We start from the raw sequence: 24,313 nt of genomic DNA, 5'->3' as shown, positions 1-24,313 counted from the left end.
AGGTGTGCACCACTGTGCCCAGCTGCAAGACATTGTTTTTTATATGAACTGGTGACTTTTGAAATTTCTACATTAAAAGTTTACTGAGAAATTGCATATATTTTAAAATGGGATGATGAAAGTGGTCTTCTGGTTTATACAAATGTTCCAAGGCTTTTTAGTTGGCATTGTTTATCTCCTAATGGGTGGCAACATGTAGAGCACAGAGCTGAGGCTCAGAGGGCTCCATACTGTGTGGCTTAGACTGCATTGTTGGCCAGGGCAGAGGACTGCAGGTTCTCTGCCTGTTCAAATGTTATCATTGGAAACCTTTCAGGAGAAGAGTCCTATCATAGATAGTTAATCTGGGAAAGACTCTATTATGATGGGGATGTTAGGAAAGATTTTCCTTGTGTTGGTTTTAAAATGGGGGATGGTGAAGAAACCAGAATATGATGCTCTTAAGGAAGGGAAATGGTGAACAATTGAGATTTTTTTTTATTCGTTGCTCAAAACATTACAATGATCTTGACATATCATAGTTTGATTCAAATGGGGTATGAATTCTTATTTTTCCACGTGTACAGATTGCAGGATCACTTTGGTTATACAGGCACTTTTATACATACTGCCATACTAGTGTCTGTTGTATTCTGCTACCCTTCCTATCTGCCCCCCTCCTCCAATTGAGATTTTGGTTATCTATTTTTCTGTATGGAATATGATATTCTGAAAAAATTTTATTTTCAATTCTAAAAGACTTGTTTAAGAAATTCATTATATGAAGCTCTTTTAAAGCACTATCTGTATCAACAGTGAAAGATCAAGTAGGCTGATGAAAAAATGGGCAAAGGACTTTAATAGACATTTCTCCAAAGAAGATATACAAATGAGCAGTACTCACTTGAAAAGTTGTTGAAGTGTTGGGAGGGGAGGGGAGGGGAGGGGAAGGGGGGAAAGGAAGGACAGCAGAATAAATTAGACTTTATTATTGCAGTATGCATATACGTGACTGCATGACCAATGTAATTCTGCAACATGTACTCTCAGAAAAATGAGAAATTATACCCCATCTTATTCAAATGTATGATATGTCAAGATCATTGTACTGTCATGTATAACTAATTAAAACAAATTTTAAAAAATAGTTATTTCAGAGTGGTGGTCCCAAAGAAAGTGTTCATTGATAAATATTTAGCCAAACATTAAAAAAATATGTCAAGATGAAAAGAAAAAAGAAAAGTTGTTGAATGTTTAACATCTGTAATTGTTGGGATGTTCAACTTCTCATATTCATTAGGATGGTTATTGTCAAAAACACAAAAAATAGCAGATGTTGGGAAAAATGTGGAGAATTGGAACTCTTTTGCACTGTTGAAAGGTATGTAAAATAGTATAGTCACAGGATTATGGTATGACTCAGAATACCATTTCTAGGTATATAACCCAAAACAGTGAAAGCAGGAACTCCAGCAGCTATATGTACCCCTATGTCCATAGAAGATTCTTTGCATTAACCAAAAGACAACAGGAACCCAAGAGTCCATTGGCACATAAGTGGATCAACAGAATGTGATATACACATACAACAGAATATCATTCAACCTCAAAGAGGGGTCATTGTGACCAATGCTGCAACATGGATGAACCTTGAAAACATCGTAGAAAGTGAAATAGACCAGTCACAAAAGAACATGTATTAAATGATTCCATTACATCAAGTTCCTTGAGTAGTTAAACACAGACAGACAGAAAATACACTTGAGCCAGGAGGTTGAAGAAGGGGGGAATGAGGAGTTGTTGTTTAAGGACCTCACAGTGTCAGCTGAGGAAGATGAAAAAGTACTGGAGATGAAGGGGGATGGTTGTACAATAACTACGGAACCGGTTTCCATTGTTGAAATGGTCAAACAATCACAAAACTCTCCATGCTGGTTTTTCAGTCAGCCTATGATCATAACCTGAATGCCAAACTAGGCACAATACATGGGGAACCCGTGGTAACAAGGGAATGTATCTTCAGTGAGATAAAGCTGCCTGAATTAATGAATAATAAACATCATGGAATGATACTGACAGTGATCTTTACTGTTCAGTCAGGTTCTAAGTTTAACCAGTACTGTGTAGTAGCTGTTGAGTCTTGCACTCCCACTTTTTCATTTATTAGAAGAGTAGCAGCACACTTAGTGTAAGGCTTCAGGTATGTGGTACTTCCAAATACTTTCTGCCATTACCAACTCAAAAAAACCCAAAAACCAAAAAAACAAACAACAACAACAACCACAACAACAAAAAAAAAAAAATAGAAGAGCCAGGTGGTTCTAAGAAAAGAAGATGGTATAACGCAACAGCCTGACTGTGCTTCAGAAGTGCAACTTGGCCTTTTAATAGCCCTTATTAACAGTTTCCTAAAATTCCCTGACTTTAGAGCCAACAGACTTATTATCTAAATGGCATGCCCTAATTTCCTGTTTTCATCGAAAGAGACGAATTGAGCTAAGGTGGAGAGTGGGTACGAGTTTATGGAAATATATTTTTAAACCTTGCCAATAAAATGATAGGAAAGTGCTAAGAATGTAGAACGAAAAGAACTTAAGAAGTTGCCACTTCAATCTTTGAAAAATTGTTCTGGCAGAGAAAAATGATGAAATCACCTAGAGGTGGTGATTATTTTTTGATGTTTAAACTTAGAAGGCAGATAAACAAAACAAAAACTTAAAAAAATTCATTTACATATTTACCCATGTCTAACTATAAATCTAATTAATGTTCATTATTCCAGTACCAAATTTTTAACATCATGGTGACCTTTTGTCAATAGGAAAAGAAAATTTATGTTTTGTATTAACCCTATGCTCATGGATTTACTACAATCGTGCATTTTTAAAAAGATATCTAAAAACACAAACATGCTGCGTGCATGCCTATAATGCCAGCAATTTGGGAGGCTGAGGCAGGAGGTTCGAAAGTTCACAGCCAGCCTCAGCAACCTAGTGAGGACCTAAGCAACTTAGTGAGAACCTTTCTCAAAATAAAAAAAATAAAAAGGGCTGGGCTTGTGACTCAGTGTTTGAGCACCCCGGTGTTCAATCTCTGGTGCCAAAAAAGAAAAAAAAAAAGAAATCAAACTTTTGAAAATTGTTGTGAAGTGTTAGCCCATGGTGGTCCTTTGTCAGATTCAGACAAAGGACTGGAGCTTAGATTATAGGACTTCTGTTTTATTTCCCTTTGGAGCATTGTTGGAGCCCCCCTAAAGAACTAAAGGCATCCTACATTTGGAGGCTAGAGAGTGGTTCACCTAGCTCACTGTGTCCAGAAGCTGCTCTTCCTCCTCCTCCTCTTCCTTCATCTCTTTCTTCTTCTTCTTCTTCTCCTCCCTTCTCAGTCAATATAAACCACATTTGTTAAGCATCCACGTACACAACTATATATTACATACTTTGGCTAGGGACAGGATATCACCCCAAAATAAGAAACAAACAAAAACGATGCTGAACTGGGGATGTGGCTCAGTGGTAGAGCGCTTGCCTACCACACAGAAGGCTCTAGGTTCTATTCCCAGGACCACAAAAACAAAAGAGCGTAGGTACTTTTTCAATCGCTTATTGTTAAATAATATATGTAACATCTTGTCCAAAAATAACAATAAAATGAGTATAATTGACTCAATTAAATACATATGTTGTATGCTATATTCTGTAATTGAAACATAACACAGTCTTCTAACTTGTCTTTGGGGTATGGCTGGAGGGCATGGTAAAGCACATCTACACACAGATATCCTGGACAGTAATTCCCATGTGCTCTTAAGAGAGGTACAGCAGTGTGTGCTACCTGACCCTGTTCTGTGAGCCTTGCCCTTGTACCCTGGTTTAAGGTGTCACAGAACATCATTGAGTTGTCAGCTACCTTGAGCTCTTTTAGGAAATGTAAAGAATCTGGTAAGAAAAAGAGGGAACTATACTGGGGCTTTTAATATAAGGGAAAACCCAGCTCGTTGGGGATGCGTAGGAAGAAGGGGGTTGTACGAGATGGTCTTGAGGGAAGGATAGAATGTCTGCTAATTTGGGAAAGGAAGTCAAGGGAGGGAAAATGTGGGTCATATTCATGGAGTAGCCAGGGACCTGACACGTCTGGAGCGTCGAGGGACTATTAGAACACCAGCTGGAAAGGTGAGGTTGATTGGCACGAGCATGTGGATCTCAAGTATTTTGAAGTAGCTTTCAGAGAGGTGACTATTTTTGACTTTGTCAAAGTGGATTTTCTTAAGTTCTTCAGTATTTTAGCCATGATAACAAAGTAAAGAATCAACAAATGAGCATGTTTCAAATGTTCCCAAATGTTTCATTTTGGGGGTCAGTGTTACTTGTGTATTTGTTCCGCTCTTGACTTTCAGTTCTCATTGTGCTCTGCTTGCTCCTTTACATACTTTTTCCACATGGGTGAGAAAGCCCTGAGGATTGAGTTTTTCTCAGTTTACACTTTCCTACAATATTAAAATATCTGTAACCCCATCACTAACATCCTTGCCAAAATGGACTTTTCAGGACTTTTTCTGGAGCTCATGGCTGTTCTTTAGCACTGATATTTCTCCAGTGGAGTCTCAGCCAGTGATCCAGTCATGTGTGCAGGTCATGCTGTTTAATAGTGGTTACGGGGCAGTTATGAACGCATTGGTTAGCCTGTGATTAATTGTGAGGTTTTTCTGGCTAACTTGTCAGATGCATTTGGTTACTAAACATGAAAATGCTCAAAATTTTATCTAATTCATTTGTGTTGGTATTTGAAACTCAACAATATCCTGTCCGTAATAATTCTAGATTGTAGCATTACTGATTAATATGTTCTTGATTAATGAAATGTATGTGTTTGGATTTTATCCTTTGTTGTGCTTAAATGTATATTTGACATTCCTCAGAAACTGGTAAAGGCCAGCTTTGATGTTTCATTGGCTTTTTATTAGCTTTACATTTAGATATCCAAAGTGTTATTTTCTTACTTTATCTTATCAGCAGTCAGAATAGGCTGGTGAACTCAGGATGATAAGATTAAATTATCTGTAGGGAGAAAATCTTGTAGATTGTGAGTAAGAAATAATACATACACTGCTTTTTGAATGTCACTGTTACACTTTCAGTCATATGCAAACCTAATGGTCTGCCTGTCTGTATCATTTTCTCCTGAGATGACAGCTTAATAGTTTTCCTGGTTGGATTGTGTTAAAACCTTTAAAGGCTGCATTCACTAAAACATATGTCCAACGTTTGGGCAGCCAAAGTCTGTGCAGTCATTTGAACGGAGTACAATTTAGCTCTGTATAACCACAGGTATCTCACTGTTAAAGCTACATTAGCATACATGTACTGAAATATCACACAGTACCCATAAATGTGTATAGTTTTTATGTTTTTACTTATTAGTTAAAAATAAATTTAGATTTAAAACAGAAAAAAATTACGTTAATGTGTCATTAGTTTGGAGTCTTATTTCATAATTAAATTGTTTTGCGATGTGCTGAAATATGGTTTTGTATTATCTTAAAAATATTTCATAACTGACAATAAAAATAAACTCAAAGACCAAACCAAAACAAACAACAACGACAGAACAGATTTTGCGAAGAAAGTAATAGCATAAATAATTTTTAAATAATGCCATGGATCGATCATACAGTTAAGTAATTTAACGTAATAGATTTTGTTCTGATTAATTCTCTCGAGTGCCTACCATGCTCATAGTGTTATATTAGATATCCTGCACAGGTAGCTTGTATTTACCTCTATGAATGAAGACATGAATGTAGAAAACAGACAACAGGGGAAATCCTGGACTGGCCAAGTGAGGTGCGAGTTCTCTTCCGTGTTCCACCAGCAGGGGGTGCCATGCCACGTCTGTTGTTGACAGAGTTGTGTGGTCAGTGTTGGGGTTTTGTTTGCTTCCCTTGTGTTAGGATGTTACGGATGCTCGATGGAAAAGATGACTGCTTGAGATGTTGAGAAAACTCCTAACCTTTCAGAACTGGAAAGTTTTCTTGACAGATCTTCAAAGCCCCTCCAGGGAACAAAGTCTTTTTGTGTTGGGGTAGAAGTCATAGTGACCAGTTACTCACAGTCCTAATCTTTAATTGGTTTAGCTTTCCTGGTGCCATTTGTCACCTCTAGCTCATTGGTGCTCCATCTGCTGTAGGCCAGAGTCCAGGAGCAGTTCTTAGTGGTAAAAAGTTGGAGAAGCAGATATTGGAAAATCCAGTCTTATGTGATCTTTCCTGGCTTTGATGGGTTCAGCTTCCATATTGAAAAGTTATTTAAACACTTTTAATTTCTTTTTCAAGTGGAGAAATACATGTATCTCAGAAGAAAACCTGAAAACTTTAAAAAATTATTGTCTTCCAAAGAAAATGAACTTTAAAATATTATAATCTTTATATCTATAGTAATTTATTTAAAAAAAGTTAATGGCAATTTCCATTGTAAAACCCCATATTAATTTTTACTAAGTACATCAAATTGCTAAATTTGGTTAGAAAAATTTCCTGGCAGTTAGGCATTATTTTACCTAGATGTATAAAGATTAAAAATCTGTTAATAGTTGACAGAAATACTTAATCAGAACATCTAATTGAATCCAAAGATTAATTGAGAGAGTAATATTCTTTTTGGTTTTATAAATGTGTAATGGTCTCAATATGAATAAAGAGTTAATTTCCATAACAGTGCAGAAAAGCAATCTTTAGGAATTTTAGTGAATTAAATTTAAGAATGATAAACATATATCAAGCAGAATTTTTATTACATTGAACAGGCAGAATTGGAGAACTCTTCAGGCAGTTCAACTTATGCTAATTTGAGAGTATGACTGAAAATAACCAGTGTTACTTCTAAATGTTAGCATTTTGAAAATGTTGACCCAACATTTCTTTAGAAAATAAATTTTATTTTATAAATTTTAATACTTTTCAGATAATGGAAATTATTTTTAAGAAGAAAAACGAAACCTAAGTGCTTTCCAGTTTAAAAGAAACAGTGGATAGAAACTGCTGAGCATCGACCAGGGCACAGAGCAGTCTCTGTGACGGTCGTTGATGATCGTAATCACTTCTGACGCTTGGCTTCTCACACACTGTCCCTTTCACTTGTTTGTGTATGGTGGTGATTTTCAAGAATGCAAAGTGTGACTGCTTTGTGTTTCTTCTTTCCTTCTAGTTCTCGGTGTTTTAGAAGTTTCTGGACATGGGGGGCTGTTTATGATCCTGACGTGTAGCAGATCACAAAGAGAGCAGAAGGGGAAGACTGGCTCCCTGGGTTTTTAGTGCTGGAGTCGGGGACATTAGGATTTCCTTGTTTCTGAATCTCGTCTTAAAGGATTATTATTTTTTAAAAAAATCATTCTTTTTCTTGATATGATTATGACTATTGTCACATATATTTGTTACCTTAAATATTAATTCAAAGACTTTCTTTTTTAAAAATTTTACACTTACTGAGAATACTTTTAATAACCTAAAAATACATAAAGTAAAGAGTGAAATGGCTCTTTTGCACTCATCTGCCACTATCATTCCTCAGTAGATACCATTTTGAATAATTTGGAATGAAATGTTGTAGATGTTTATACATGTAGGCTCAGTATACATGTCGAAAAGATGTGTTTCTGATTGTCTCCATTGTTGTGATTTTTTTTTTACAAAAAGAGATTATGTTGACCTGTAACTTCTCATTTTACCAGTTGACTTATTAATTAGGGGCATCTCTCCACATCCCCACTCTTTTTTCACGACCACATAATACTCCACTGCTTTGATGTGTTTTGGTCTCCAGTCTCCTTAGCCATTTCCCTGCTGAAGGACACTCAGGGCCCAGATACCATCTATGTACTTATGTCATGTTGCATGAATCCCAAACTCAGGAAGCTGTTGTCCTGGGGCATCTATGCTTAGCTTCACTCTAGGTTGCTTGTTGATGTTCAGGAGTCTTTCTAAATGTTTTCATTTGATCTTGGATATGCCTGAGCTTAGGTAAAAAGGACCAGTTCATTGTGTGGGCTTTTAGGGTAAGAGCTGCATTTTTATAGAAGTTTCTTATTTCTACCTGCAAGAAATTTAAGATGTAACATTTAGATGGATGTTGGCCATCCATTTATGTTGGCCATCCATTTATCCAACATCCTTTTATGTTGGCAGAGTTCTCAGTTTCAGAACTTTAATAAAGTTGATTGTCAAATCTGTTGTTTTAAAATTGATTAATCTTAAAGGCAGAACATCTTTCAGACAATGCTTTGAAGACACGTTTTTTTCTTGATGTGGAGTATTTCTATCCAAGTCCGTATGTTAAGATTTAATTTGTGACTTTTGCAAATGGGATAATTATTCAGTCATAAAAAGCTAAATACCAATACTCCAGGGTTAGTATTTCATTGGACGTGGGGTGATATTCATTAAGGTGTTCATAAAATTTTATGTTCCTCAGTCACTATATACTTAGTAGACACGGTAACTTATTTTTGTCATGACTATTGGCCATATCTTGGGGTTTAACATCTGCTGGCTGAAACTGCTGCATATTCTGACTTCTAAACTATAATTGCCTAGAATGAATGAAATCTTTTATTTTAGACACAGTTTTGCTTGGAAGATATCATTTCACATTCACAAAATAATAGCAGTGATTTTAAAAAAGGTGATAACAAATTGTCTGAAGTCTAGAGATAAAATCACCACTTCTCTGTGGTAATATGGTAATTGTTCAATGTATTTTAAGCAGTAACTTTTTGTTGGTGTTAATAGTTTCCCTCACAACACAGCTGGCATGCTGCTGGTGATATCATAGCTATACTTTTTGATTTATTATTGTACAGAGTATATCGTGCACAGTGTGAGTAACCACATTGAACAACTAAGAATATATCCTTATTTTTTGTGACCTTTTTAATGTTACATTGGAACTGTGGGACTTTTTCATGTTAATTGGAACTGTGGCCATTAAGCAGATTTTATTGCACGTTAGTGAAGAGAGTCAAACCTTTTTACTTTTGTAGTAATTTCTTATTGCTGTTTTTATGAATATCTTATTAGATTTTTTCCTTTGCTCCAAGTTTTTTATGCTATTTTTGCGTTTTGCTTATCCACATAATATATCCCAACACTCTTGTTATTTATATGCAAATATATGCCACCACATATTCCTTTTATTCTTAAGGTCATGTGAAGAAAAATAATTGATACTAAGATATGAAAACCTGGAATAGTTATTGCACTTGTAACACAAAATATCCTATAATAGGCATGTATTTTTAAATTGCATACTATATACAATTACAAATCTCAATTTTTTTTGTACTAGGATTATAAGCTATATTGAAAAATTTTTTAACAGTACAAAAATCTGAAGATTATCCAGTCAAAAGAGAGTTGTAACTTTAAATTAGAGACAGAATTGACTGATTTTTATATTATTTATTGAATTTAAATTTAATGTCATTACTGAACTAAAACTACGAATATATATTTTAAATATGTATTTGCTTCAACATCAGGTTTTCCTTTTCTCTTTCAGTCTGTGATCAAAACAGGGCGGCTGCTCATCAGTCATGAGGCTCCCTTGACAGGCGGCTTTGCGTCAGAGATCAGCTCTACAGTTCAGGTAGTAACTTGTTGGCACTGATTTTAACATTTGTGCAGTGGTACGTGCTTTATTCCAGAAGGAAAGGAACTACTTATCATAGTATATAAAAACGTGCACTTTTTAGAAGTGTACATTTTTCATTCTTACTGTTCTGTCCTTTAGTTAATGGTATAATTATTACATCTTCTAGAAAATAATTTTTAAATGTAAAAATAAGAAGGAGAAATCCTTTATGGGAAGAAGAAAGTTTGAAATGAGTTTAATAAAGTAATGTCTATTACATTTGCTGGGTGAACAAGAAAAGAAAACTCTTTTAAATTTCAACCGGATAATTCTCTTTTAATAAAGCTTAAGGTTGTTATGAAATGGGTTGATTGTGAAATTGACCTTAGATTTTTTTCTTAGCCTTCACTTTCCAAAAGTGAATCCACCAGAAATCAGTAATTTAAATTTCAGTAAATAACTACGAAATAATTTATTAGTTTAATAATTAAATTGTTTTGTTATCAGCAGTGCTTTAGAAATGGTTTAAAATTTATTCCTTTTTAAAATGTTCCCTTAACATATCAGAAAAATACCCTATATACCTCTTTGAAGGATTTTTACTTAAAACTTTTATTCACATTTGTATCATAGATATGCATAACATAATTTAAAGGAGTTTTATTTTTCCTGATTTTTTAAACTAAAAACATTATTTTCAATGTGAAGTACATGCATTTTAAATTCAGAATTTCTTACAGCTTGTAAATATTTTACTTCTCTTTACTGGTTTTAACATGTTTTAATTTTTAAGATACAAGTAGAGAATTCCTTTAAGAGTGTGTGGATTAATAACTTTATATGAAATTATGGTAGTCAAATAATGGTAAGAATTTATTTTTAAGATTTTAACAATGATTTTTACCAGTAAAATATTTTTAAGTGCTAATTATACAATTACATTTATTTTTAAATTAGATTAAGCAAATTTAAGCCTAAATGTTTCCAAAGCTAATTCAGAATTATCTACAATTGCATTCAATCAAAAAATTTTACTGTTACTTTTGTAGTATATAGAGTCACTGAAAAAATTAAGAAAAGCAAACATTTGTATATTGTAGATATGTGTTTTTCTGTTTATCTAATATTATTGAAATGTCACAGGTAACTGGTATTTATGTATACTTTATTCATTGAGTAGCATTATATACTGAATTTGTAAAAAATGAGAGTTGTAAGAATGAAATCACTCTAATACCAAGATGTTATTTCAAGCCAGAGGCAAAACTGGAAAAAGAAACGAGATTTTCTGACTCTTAGTTAAGATGTGGTGTATTGAACCATTTAAAATCATAATGACGGTTGCTAATAGAAACTTTGACACCCCTGCTTGATTTTGGCCATTGACTGCTTATTGTTATATTTAAAGTTTCATTTGCATATAATTGTACAGGGAAAACCAGGAGGACACAGTTAGAATTAGAAATTATAACTTCTCTCGTGAAGTTTGCTTTCTCTAAGTATGCTTTTAAAATTTGATCTCCATAAATTATTGGTAGGCTGCCATAGACTATAATATATTTTTCAGACTGTAAAGGATTTGAATGATGATCTAATCTAGTGTCTCCTGGTTTTGAATAATATGTAGACTCATGTTTATGGAAAAATGTCTCTCAAGCCCCAAGAATATATCAGTGAATCCCTGTTTGAGAAACAGTGTATTGAGTTTAAACATAGTCAGCTAACACCAAAAATCATAAATAAAATATCAAAATTATATATTGAAACTGGTGACAATATTGGGGGTTGTCAGTGAGATTATCCAGAATATAATCGTATTTATACCATACAAAGATGCTATATCATGGCATTTTGCAATCCTCTTAGACCCCCAAGAAATCCTCAGATATCCACAGTCTGTAGTTGGAAAGATACTGATCTAAACCCGCTGTATTCCTTTTACAGATAAGTGTTTATCATCCAGAGTGCTTGTGACTTACCCGTTTTTATAAAGGCAGGGGAGATCTGGAAGTAGTACAGGAATCCTGAGTAAACATTAAGTGTGTGCATATGCATTCTTTATTCAAAGTCCACTGTCCCCCAAGAGGAAGATAGAAATTTTGGATTCATTATAAAGTGCAGTACTTTCCATGATAAAATTACTCAACCAGTGAACCAGAAAATGAATTAGGCAATACTGTAACATTTGTAGAGAGATCTGCATTTAATATTTTGAGTAATTAGAATTTTGATTTATTAATATGCGGGTGAATTTGAAAATGTACACAGTTGTTTTTGTTTAATTCAGATTTTATTTGTACAAATAGAGAGTGTAGGAAATGAATTTTAATACATCTTAGTGAGCCTGATATGTGTGCCTTTTGTTTGTTGATAAGGATAATTAAAAAAAATAATCATTTGAAAAAATTTTAATTCTTTTTTAGTAATGTTTCTATATAATTTTGAGTGATCTGAATACTGAAATCTACTTTTCAGTAATTGTTTAATGCACATACTCAACTATATGCAATGTACCATATGCAGCATCTTCTCCATGGCCTTGTTCTGTATAATAACACTTGTATCAAATTACCAGTGCCTAGGATTGTTTAAACTGAAATCACTTAAGTGTGAGGTGCAGTTGCTGTCACCACTTGGAATGATGGATATTTCTGTATTTCTTTTGGTCATATATAACTGGTAAGATTAGAAAAGATAAAACAGGGCTAATATATTGAAAGCTAACTCTCTTAGATGGCAGGAAAAATGTACACAGAGAATGTATATTGTTGTCTTGGAAAAGGAGCTTAAAATTATGGATGAGAATGATATATAAATTTGAGTATGGTGGATTAAAATGTTAGCTTTTCAAAAACCCCTGGTTAATCTTGCAAAGTTGCTCTTAAAATGACCTTTTAAAAGAACGATTATTAATGATAGAATTACTTTTTAAAAATACATTAATGTTTGAGAATGCCTGAAAATCCAAAATATTGTTTCATTGGAAATTTAAGTCTCTGCCCACATTTAAAAAATATTGCAGGGAATACAGCCCTACAGAGAATATCCATTTGAGTTTACAATTGGTATTTTTAGATAAAAAATTTACAAAGTGCTACCTAAAATTAAATATCAAAGGAACATTTTTATAGTGTTATTTTGTTATTAGCGTTACTATTATAGATTATTTTTAGCAATACAGATAAAATATGAAAAGAATGAATATAAAATGTAGTCATAATTTATTTACATAACTCTTTAATTTACAGCAGATGGCTCTTCCATCAGACAAGGAGTGCTGTGTCCACATCTTAAGTTTCTTCATACCGTAGCTTCTTTTTCATACAGTTCTTTCTTTATTTATTTTTTAAAATATTTTTTAGTTGTAGATGTACACAATAGTTTATTTATTTTTATGTGGTGCTGAGGATCAAACCCAGTGCCTCACGTGTGCTAGGCAATTGCTCTACCACTGAGCAGCCCTAGTTTTTTATTTTATTATTAAAAAAATTGTTAACTATCTTAGCATTAGTAATGGTAAACTCACAAAACCAACTAGACTCTGTTGATAAGACAGAATTTTAAGTATATTTGTTAACAGTTTCTTTTAAACTTTGTCTTTAACTCTCTCTATGGAAATGAATGCTTACGAAAATAAAAAAACAGGGCAATTAATCTAAGACTGATTTCCATTTCTATTGGGCTTAGTCTGGAAGACAGAACAAGCTGAAGTCTGGTATATTTGGCCCCCCTCTGGGAAAGATTTCTTGGTCAGTCATCCAAAGCTTCACTGTCTCTTCCCATCTAATTTTACATTCCCATCTGTTCTCACTTTGGATTGAGGGAACTTTTTCCTTCTTTTCTTTCTTTTAACACATCGAGAAAGTTGAATTCCTTCTTGAAGGTGTGCCTTGTGCACTCTGATTTGTGGAAAAGTGCAAAGACAACAGTGTGTAGGTAATTCACTGACCTTGTCATTGTGTAGGTCGAGCAAAGTTTTCTTTATTTCAGATAATTACGTAAATTAATTTTATGTGATGCTTGTCTTCCTCAGCTTTATGCAACCACAGAGTTTTTTTTTAAATGTCTTTCCTGTACAAAGGAAGCATCAACCTCATTAATTTTAATATTCCCTCAAACTAATTTATATTATATATTCTAGAATGCAGTGTTCAACACAGGCGTTATTTATTTAAATGCTAAGACCAAATAATCTGTAGTATTTTAGCAGCTTTAAGTAGCCTAATTTCTTTAAGCATTGAAGAAACCAACTTTTATTATTAATTTTTGATGCATTCCTGTAATGATAAAATAAGCTTGACTCTGATAATAATTGTGTGATAATAAAAAATAGCTTATTTATTTTTCTTCTGGATTCAGTTCTTAATAAGAGTGCCAAAGATTTTAGGGATTGTGGTTGGCTTAAAGGTTTGCCTTTTTTTAAACACATGGAAGCAATAAGTCTGCAATAAAGAGTCCAGTTGGAGAGGATGGTAAGTTTCCATACCATTGTTTTATCCTTTCTGTGCGGTCTCTTTTCTGAGAATAAGGATTCAAAAATTGTGCATACCAACATATATTTCTTAAGGTAATCAGATTCTGATAGCTTGAAGGGATTTTTATTGGTCCTACATGAATCATTACATAAAAGGAAAGTTTCATAACTTTCAATGAAAGGAATTTTGCTTTTCTCACTGTTCATGTTAGAAATTTTTATTCAAAGGGAATTTTTTTTTCTTATAAATTTATTACTACCAAATGTATAGGCATCAATTTGAAGAAGAGGAGAAAAGGTCCTAAACGGTCTGGAGTCTTTACCGTTGTGAAAACATTTAAGATCACTGTGTTGATAAATGAAGAGTTTGGAGAGCGAACTGTAATAGCAGTAATTTGATGAAAATTTTACTGCAACTGTGTCCTCTTAATTAAAAAAAAAAAATAACAGTCATGAAAACATTTTCCCACAGCCACAGATAAAACAATCAGGAGAAGTATACTTCTGAGCTAAAAGGTGGAGCCAGAGCATCAGGAAAGCAGAGAAAACTGTGTTCAGATGCAGGAGGGCCTTTTTAAAATGTGGTTTTGCCCTGCAGCTTGTTGAGTATTCTGTGAACAGCTTCTGTGGCCACCGATAGGAACCAGTCTAGATCCCTCTAGGCATGTGTTGTGGATGGGGCTACTTGATGACTGTTTGTCATTAAACCTGTGGTCTACTCTTGGTTTTCCTCTCTTTCCTGATCTCCTTCTTGAGTCTTTTGTCTTTACTTGTTAGTGTAAGAGGGACCAAGTTTCTACCACAAGCCTCTCCATGTCCCCATTCTTTCCTGGGCAGCCTCAGCCATTTGCTTGGGCCATTCTCTCTTTCTATTTGAAACTTTCCAAGTTAATCTGCTGTTGAGCTTTAGATTCAAAATTCTAATTTCTTGCTAATTTTGGTGGTTTTAAAAAAATTTATATTTTTAAAAAAGATTTATTTGGAAGGATTTAATCAGGAAACAGTGTATTTGTCAAGTTTTGGAACTCAGCTTGCATCAAAATGATATATTTCCCTGTAGCTCTTTCTGGACCTTTTAAACTATTTCTTTACTGCTCTCGTCTCCATCCTCTTATCTCTCATTACATTTCTATCCTTTTTTAAAAAACACACACACACACACACACATTAAAAAATTGTCCTGTTTGAAATCTTCCAGTGGATCTTCTCTGATTACAGCAACAGGACCTTTGTGACAGCGTCCAAGATCCTGATCGACTCAAACCAATGTTTCCAGTGTTATTTCCTACGTCTGCTTATGATTCCAATATGCTGATCACACTGGCCAACTGTCCATTTCCTGAATGATAATTCATTCTTATAACCATCCCTTTTGAGTACTTTGGGCACAGCCTTGATATTGGCATCAAACTAAGAAATGGACTTATTATTTTAGACACTTAGAATTTATTAGAAAAAATAAACAATAAACAGATAATTGTAGTATGGAACATTCTAGGACACAGAACTTAGAGGACTGTAGGATTATAAAATAATCAATTGAATAACCCAATTGCAACAACTAAGTTAACTCTAAGGCATTTTTTAATTTAAAATTTTATTTCTAATAGACATTTATGGGGTACAGTGTGAATGTTTTGACATATATATATTAGATTGATGATATCCAGCTAACATATTTATCATCTCATATACTTATCTTTTTTGTAGTGATATTATTTAAAATCCATTTTTAAAAAATAACTACTTTTTTTCTCCCTTTCTCTTCTTCTCTTTTTGCGGTACTGAGGATTAAACCCATGTCCTCATGCATGCTAAGTAAGCATTGTACGCTGAGCAAAATCCCTCAAACCCTAAGTTTACTCTTGGAGGATGAATCTGACCCTGAGAATGATGAAAGATGGGTTGGTATTTTAAGTAGAGGGAATAATATGAGGCAGGGGGCTCATGAAGTATTTGCTTTTCTAGTGTTCACCCTGGTTTTAGAATAGTTGAAGAATAGCATGCATGGCTGTAGCATGGGGTAAGAATTGAGAAGTAGGTAAGAATTACATTCTGAAGAATCTTAAATGTAATGTTAAAGAATTTGTTTTATTTGGTGGAAATAGTGATGACTGAGTAGAACCAGCTCTCGTGGATATAAATTCCAATTTTTTTCAAAATATACTTTACAGGGCTGGGGTTGTGGCTCAGAAGTAGAGCACTCGCCTACCATGCATGAGGCACTGGGATTGATCCTCAGTACCACGTGCAAATAAAATATTGTGTCCACCTATAACTAAAACATAAATAGTTAAAAAAATATATACTTTACAGAGTTCCTGACAAAAAGGAAGTAGTAGGAACTCAAAAATAATGGTCATAGTTATTATCCTTACTTAAAGCAAAGATAGATATTTAAGGGCTTTAGGCAGGACATTTGCAAAGATGGATTTACAAATTTGGAAAACTCTTTGGCATTTGCGTTGAGGATTCATTGGGGAAGGAAGCAATGGAGAGTTATCAGAAAGCTATCTGAGTAATCTAGACTTTATAACCAAGGACATAGGTGTAGGGTTGGCAAGAAAGATGAATTTTAGAGAGTAGGAAAGAGAATCCAAAGGAAAGACTTGTTGTTGACTGTTTAGATGAGAATGGGCCAGAAACTGAAGGAGGATGGTGGATGGGCAGATGAGAGTCAAGAATAAGGCACACCTTGGTTTCTTGGTTGAATGCTTTCTCTTTCTTTTTTCTCCTTTTATTGGGGATTGAACCCAGGGTACCATGTATGCTAGGCAAGCACTCTCCCCTGAAATACTTCACTAGCCCTTTTATTTTGAGGCAGGGTCTCACTGAGTTGTTGAGGCTGCTGTGACTTGTGATCCTCTTGCCTCCACTTCCCGAGTACCTGGGATTATAGTAGGTGTGTGACGCAGAACCTCACTGGATGGTTTCTTAATGGCAGTGTGGTTTCACCGAAATGGTAAATATCAGTGAAAAAAAGGTTTAAGTCTATCTATGAAACTGTAGAATTTGATATATGGATGAAAATCCATCACTGTTGCTCAGTAGAAGAAATCCATACTGAAGCTCAGTATAAGAAACAATTAAGGATTTATTATTTCCAGGTGATGAGTGAGTATAGATGTGATTATGCAGAAAGAAGAGAGTTTCTGAAGAAGTCCTTTAGGTATACTAACATTTAAGAGAAAAAAAAAAAAAAGGAAGAAGAAGAAGAAGAACCATGAAAGAGGATAAGATGGAAGGGACTGGGAGACGCCATTACAAAAGAGAAATGGGAACAATTTCACCATGGAGTACCTAGTCAAAGGTGTTACATGCTTCCAGAGTCTATCTTCTAAGGACTGATAGTTGTACCTTGAATGTACAACTGGAAGACATTGGTAACTGATGAAAACAGAGGAGTAAGTAAAGGCTTGAAGTCTATAGTAGTCTATAGACTCCTCTTTTAACTTGACTTTTAAGGAAAGGAGAGAAATAAAGTACAGTCACTTCCCTTACCTATGATTTCACTTTCCATAGTTTGTTACCATGGCTAACTACAGCCTGAAAATATTAAGTGGAAAATTCCAGAAGGAAACAATTCATAACGTTTATAGTGCAGACCATTCTGAATAGCATGATGAAATCTGTCCTGGGCTGTGAATCAAACCTTTGTGCTATGTACCTACCTACACTGTACATGCTATTTACCCATTTGTTAGTCAGTAGCCCTCTCTGTTATCAAATCAACTGTCCTTAGCCCTCTTTGTTATCAGTCAAGCCACCTCTCCTGGTATCATAGTGCTTATATTTAATTAAGCCTTATTTTTACATAATAATGGACCTGAAGCTTTAGAGTATTGATGTTGGGAATTTTATTAGATATTAGATATTAGAATTCTTTTGTTTTATCATTTTTAAAATTTTTTTTTAAAAAATTTTTATTTATATATGACAGCGGAATGCATTTCAATTCTTATTACACATATAGAGCACAATTTTTTCATATCTCTGGTTGTATACACAGTATATTCATACCAATTCATGTCTTCATACATGTACTTTGGATAATAATGATCATCACATTCCACCATCATTTAAAACTCCTTGCCCCCTCCTTTCCCCTGCAACCCCTCAGCCCTATTTGTTTTATTATTATTGTCTTCAGTCTCTTATTGTGCAAAACTTTTAAGTCATTTATAATTCATCGATTTATCTTAAGTACATATATGTAGGAAAAAAACAGTACTGGGAATTGAACCCAGGGCTTCCCGCATGCTAGGCAAGTACTCTACCAATGGCCCACATCTCCAGGCTTTGATACTATTTGTGGTTTTAGGCATCTACTGGAGATTTAGAACATATTCTTGCAGATCAGGAGGGTCTACTGTAGTTGGAAATAGGATCAATCTCTTAATGCAGTTTTCTCAATGAAGAATGCCAGTCTCAATTTGAAGCACTCCCTGGAAACCTCCTAAGCTTCCTTTTCTCATCAGCTCTTCTTGCCCAGCCACTAGGAGGACTTTTAGTCTCTCTCGAATCTGCCCTTGTTTTCCCATTTCTCTAATAAACTCTAAATGAGCTTTAAAAAAGAAAGGAAAGCCACAAAACCTAAAAGAAAAATGTAGACAATAAAATATATTAGGATGGGTAAGAAGTATTTCAGCAAAATATTTAAAAGTAGTAGGTTTAATCATATTGTCACAGATCAATATATTTGTATAAAATTAAAACATTTCATATGGCAAAAAAAAAAACCACAATTAGAAGGAGAGTGACAACTGGGAACGTGTTAGAACACATGGCAGAACATAGCATGTGTACTCTATTAATGTCATTAAGTCTTAAATGTCATTAAGGAAATTAATAGAGTTTCTATTTAAAGTCAGAGACTTACATATGGGTAAAATGAGATATCAGCATCATTTCCTAACCATGACAGTGACACCCTTTAAAAACGATTTATATTTTGTGCTGAGATGGTACAGGGTAAATGTAGAAATTGATTCACCTGTCCAGGGAAGTGGATTTGGAATGTATATTAAGACTTTTCAAAGTGTATAGACCTTGACTCAGTAATTATAGCAATTCTCACTTCAGAGTTACACACAAAAATGTGAATTCCTTGTGTGCTGTTTATTTGATGGAGGAATATTGAGAACTACATATTCATGACAATAACAGGATATGTTTGTAAGTTATGGCTTAGCTATACAGTGTTAGGGATTTATTAAAATCATTAAAAGAGTAGTTGACAACATTTTCACATTTGCATGGCTATAATATTGATATAGGCATACATCTAGGCATACAGAAACTTAGAGTAATAAAAGACTTTTTTGTTTGTGTTTTCTTCTTAGTTATTTTCTCATTTCCCATGTACGTAAATCACTTTTATAATAATTAACAGCTTTATTGTAATTAGATGTTTTTAACCACATGACATGGTTAGCCTTTTAATTCTTGCTTGTTGTTTTCAATTTAAAAAGCCCATTGTGCTCATAAAGATGATTTTTAAAAGATTCGATTTTAATTTATCCTGACGTGATTAATCATGTGCATTTGAGATGTGAGAACTGCTATTTATGGTGATGATGGTTATTCAGAATTGTGATGTGGGATTGTTGTAAAACCAATGAAGACTCAATGTGTAGATTTAGTTCTTCTGCAGGTTAATGTCCTTCACATTGCATGACACATATTTGATTCATTGCTTTTATTATAAAAAAGTGAAAGTTGCATTGTATTGGGATATTTAGATTATTTATTATTATTATTATTTTATTATATATTTACTAATGAAGTTTCATAGACAATTTATAAAATAGAATCTCTGAAGAAAAGCATTCCTTTTTTTGTTGTTGTTTTAAAAAGTTACAGCAATTTCTATGATTTGAAACCATTACATGGTATTTTAGTACTTGAAGAGCTGTAGTTTCCATTTGGTACTATGATCCTTGGAAATCTGGTTGTATCCCCAAAGAAAACATAGTTGATTTAAAATATTTTATTTTCTTATTTGGTGTGAAAGAAATACTTGTATTTTTAAAAATATATATATAAAACCCTGTTTTAAAAAAATTTTAAACTACAATGTCAGGTAGAGTGGCACATGCCTGTAATCCCAGTGACTTGGGAGTCTGAGGCAGGAGGACTGCAAGTTCAAGGCCAGCCTCAGCAATTTAGTGAGGTTCTATACAACTTAGGGAGATACTATCTCTAAACAAAAAATAAAAAGACTGAGGATGTAGCTCAGTGATAAAGCACACCTGGGTTAAATCTCTAGCACCAAACCAAACTAAACAAAGCTACTATAAGGTTAGTTTAAATTTTGTAAATGAGAGCAGAGAATATGTCTGTGAACAACTGGCTAACCCTCTTGACCCATCTTGCACAACATTTTAGGCAAAAGCAAAGCATAATAAATTTTTTCAGGAAATGTCAGGCATATTTTATCAACATTGTATTAACAATCAGCAACAGGATGGGTCTGCCTCCTGAAGATACAATTAAATTTCTCAGTTAATTTGTCATGCCTTTTGGTAGGCAGTTATATTTGTGATGTTGAAAGCTCATTTTATTATGGTAATTTAGAATCATTAAACTTATAGATCAGATGAGTTTATGTTTTATTGTAAAGTCCATCATCGATTTCATGAATGAGTTCACACTCACTGAAACATGGTTAAGTTTAAAACAAACATTAAAAGAGATTAAATACTGCTAGTGAATTTTCTGCCCAATTTGAATTTAAACACTTGTGAAAATTAAGACAAGTAAAAATCAGTACTTATTGCAAAATATAAACAGCTGGCAAATGAAAGTTATAAGCAGAAATCATCTAGTTTATAATTGTTTTTGATTTTTCAGATCAATCAATATTAATGTAAATGTTCAAGATATCGTTTTAATTTGCAGAAATGTGTGAAATTTTACATTTGATTGAGGAGTGTTGAATGTTTGGTTATTTTCTTTCAAGTGAAAGAAGAAATTTTATTTTTACTTCTTGATCCATTTGAAGAGTCATGATTTTCTGATTTAATCCTTCAGAGGACTAATTAATATTTACTCTTTCCGATAGTTTTTTATTCTAGATGGCACAAAGAATCTAATTTGTCTTTACTGAAATTTTGAGCTGAAAATGGTATAATTCAGGGCGATTTTTAAAAAAGTTCCAAATATTTATGTTCTAAAGTATGCTTTGGGTGACTAACACTTCAAAATCCACATTTGTGTCATCCGCAATTGTAGTCATGCCATTATTTTTTTAAAAGCCCTGATTATTTTCTGTCTTTTGATGAAATTAGTTTGCTCTCTTAATAGCTATAGTTCTGCATTTTCTTTTTCAGATCAATTTTAAAATCCCAGCTTCAAATAGTGATAGTATAAAGCACTCAGGTGTCTGTATTGTTGAGCTTAGAGAATCAGTCAGAGGTTATCTCAAGTTTTCCCCCCGAGATGGCTAGTACTTGTGAATATGCTGTCACCATTTCTCTCCTTTATTCTGCTAGACTTCATTTCTAATATCAGTAGTTAACTCTATATTAGCAGTTAAAGAAATGGAAGCATGGCATTACCTTACACTAAATGTATGCTATACACTGATTTCTACCTACATGTGCATAGCAGACCAACTTGAATATATTTTGTGAATCATATTCCAACGTCATATAATCCTATACATCTTATTAAAACCAGCTTTATATGGCAGTTCCAGAAACAGTTCAGGCACATTAAAATAGTGAAGTACTGCATAAATGTTGATAAAGCAGTCTTCTAATGTGATGAAAAGTTGAGTTGTATGGTCAGCTAGTAATTTACTTAGTAAATTATTTATTCATTGCCGCAAGAGTAACCTGCTTTACAGAAATAGGACACTGACTAACCTATGTTCAACAATGAGACATGAACTAATTTCAGATACCTTTTGCCACCCAGTGAACTGTGATGCTTTCTCATTTCTTTCCTCTGCCCGCCTTCTTGCCCCCTGAACCCTTCTTTCCCTTTCCCTTCCTGGCAGTTGTCTCCTTGCTAGCCTCAGCAAACATGTGGATCTTCGCAGGAAAACGGTAATTCTACTCTTACCATGGAGAGAATAAGCATAATTTGGGGTAGTTTGCACTTACGAAATCTCTCTCAATCCTGGCAAGCAAGAACTAGAAGTGCTTTGTGATAGTGGTTACAAGTTAAGGGTTGAGTTTGTTTACAGGAAAATCTTCCCCCTAGTAGTTGACCAAAGATAATCCTTATTTTTTGAAAGTTCTGAACATTTGTAATACTTTTGAAAACTGATCTTAAACTCAGTCTTTTATTATATGAGTGGTGTGGATGTGTGTGTGTGTGTGTGTGTGTGTGTGTGTGTGTAGCAAGGGAGGTTGTTCTTCCTACATTGCCTTTTCATCCTAAAAAAATATATGAATTAACTTTTTAACTGATGGTTTTCAAAATGGTGCAATTGAATGGGTTTGACATGAAACATGGGACATAAGACATGCTGATGCTATTAATTTCCTCCAAGGTTGTCATAGTTAACAGTAGGCTTACTGATACTTTTATAGGTCAATTCACTAAAATTAAAATTGGCAGGAGGTAGGGGTTAGTTCAATACATAATTAAAAAGACATTCTTAAAATTGGAAATAAGGGGAAAATTAGATAGGGATCCATAAAGCATTTTAAAATAATTTCTCCTATGACTAAGCTAAATGTTAACTTTTTTTCCTTTGGAACAGATATCCTCAATAAAAGAAAAGTGGGGGAAAGGTCTCATTTTGAAATGTTCTTTATGCTATATGAAGAAATATATGCTAAGTACTTATAAATTCATTTTGTATGACTTTTTTTTACTTCTTATGACTTGAAATTGGGACAAAATATTTGTTCATTAATAGGAAACATTAGTAAATTATTGAAAACAACAGTATCTGTAACATCATGATTGTGCTACCTCTATTAAAAAGCTTTTTTTATAATTAAGACTTAGCTCTCTATTGTCTGTTAATTAATTTATTTTTCCTCAGGGACAAACTGAGAAGACAGAATTCAGTGTGTGTACATGTGTGCTTCCCTTGAATTAGTGGGAGAGGATAACTGGGCTGATTAAGTGATTGCTAGTTTGTCTAAAGTCTTTTGCTTCCACCCATGCAACCAGAAGTCTCTCTACCATCTGTAGGATTTTAAAATTGATAAGTGCTTCATAGATGAAACCTAAAGTTCTTTGTTATTAATGAAGGTTTTCATTAGTAAAAGATTACTTTCTGGCATCCTAGAAGTAAGTGGCATATGATCTTCTATATTCATATTTTTGTGTGATAAATACAAATCAAGCATATTAAGTGTGATGTAATTGTATTTGCATTGTTTTTCATGAGCCTTTAGTCATCTGTATGTCAAAAAGAGCTCACATCTATATTGTGGTACATTTATCTAAAGAAGAAACCTTTGGAAATATACGGTAAGTGACAGTATTATTTCAGCTTCCAATTCACTCTAAGGAGAGATGAACTGAAATTGAACACACCTCTTTTGGTCCAGTAGTTAAAAATATTTCCATTTCCACCAAGCTCCTAAATTCTATTGCTTGAACAGGAAGCTTGTCATAGACACTGAGAGGACCTGAACTGATAGTGAATAGTGATGACCATTTTTTATTTTCTGAAATGAGACAGCTGGCATAAAACTGGGACTATTCCATGTAAGTTTGTATGTATACTCACCTACCTATGCTATGTAGAATATGTTACTCACTACATTGTGCCATTAAATTTTAAGTAAAGAATTTGTGATAATGGAGTTAGGATTGGATAAAAGTATCTATAAATCAAATTTAAGTCTCTTAATGTCCAAGAACTTTAAAAAAATTAAGAATTCAAATGCTGTTCCTGTCTCACCAATTATTATTATTATTTTTTAATTCTGTGTCAAAGAATTTAAGTGTTATTGCTAGTGGTTGCTGCTTCTTGTTCATGTGTGTCATGTATTTTTAGTTGGTGACGAATGACTTGGAAACCATTGAATGACTTGCCATTTGTTATGTTGAAATTAAGTAATTCTTAGTAGTTTCAGAACATCAACAATTTCTAAATGTAATTAAAGTAAAATACATTTTTCTTTTGAATTAGGTGTTCAGTGGTTAGTATTGTGCACAAAATGAAGATAAAAATATAATCATATGACTTAATATGCCTTTTACTTTTTAGCTGCTTTTCAATCAGTTAGTAAAACCATGACCCTTTCTGAGTTTTGTGGGTTTTTTT

At 33.7% G+C, this 24,313-nt stretch overlaps 1 protein-coding gene across 2 annotated transcripts in view; it reads left to right on the top strand.

The window, feature by feature from the left end:
- Positions 1–24,313, top strand: part of Bckdhb (branched chain keto acid dehydrogenase E1 subunit beta) — a 190,943-nt gene that overhangs the window by 124,716 nt on the left and 41,914 nt on the right. For both annotated transcript variants that reach the window (XM_078019699.1, XM_078019698.1), the window contains exon 9: positions 9,531–9,617. In XM_078019699.1, coding sequence (XP_077875825.1) covers positions 9,531–9,617 — 87 coding nt within the window. The remainder of the gene's footprint in view (positions 1–9,530; positions 9,618–24,313) is intronic.

The sequence above is a fragment of the Ictidomys tridecemlineatus genome, chromosome 8 (assembly GCF_052094955.1).
Source record: "Ictidomys tridecemlineatus isolate mIctTri1 chromosome 8, mIctTri1.hap1, whole genome shotgun sequence".
NCBI lineage: Eukaryota > Metazoa > Chordata > Mammalia > Rodentia > Sciuridae > Ictidomys > Ictidomys tridecemlineatus.
Note: the sequence above shows the minus strand (reverse complement) of the source record. Positions and strands in the feature narration are given on the sequence as shown.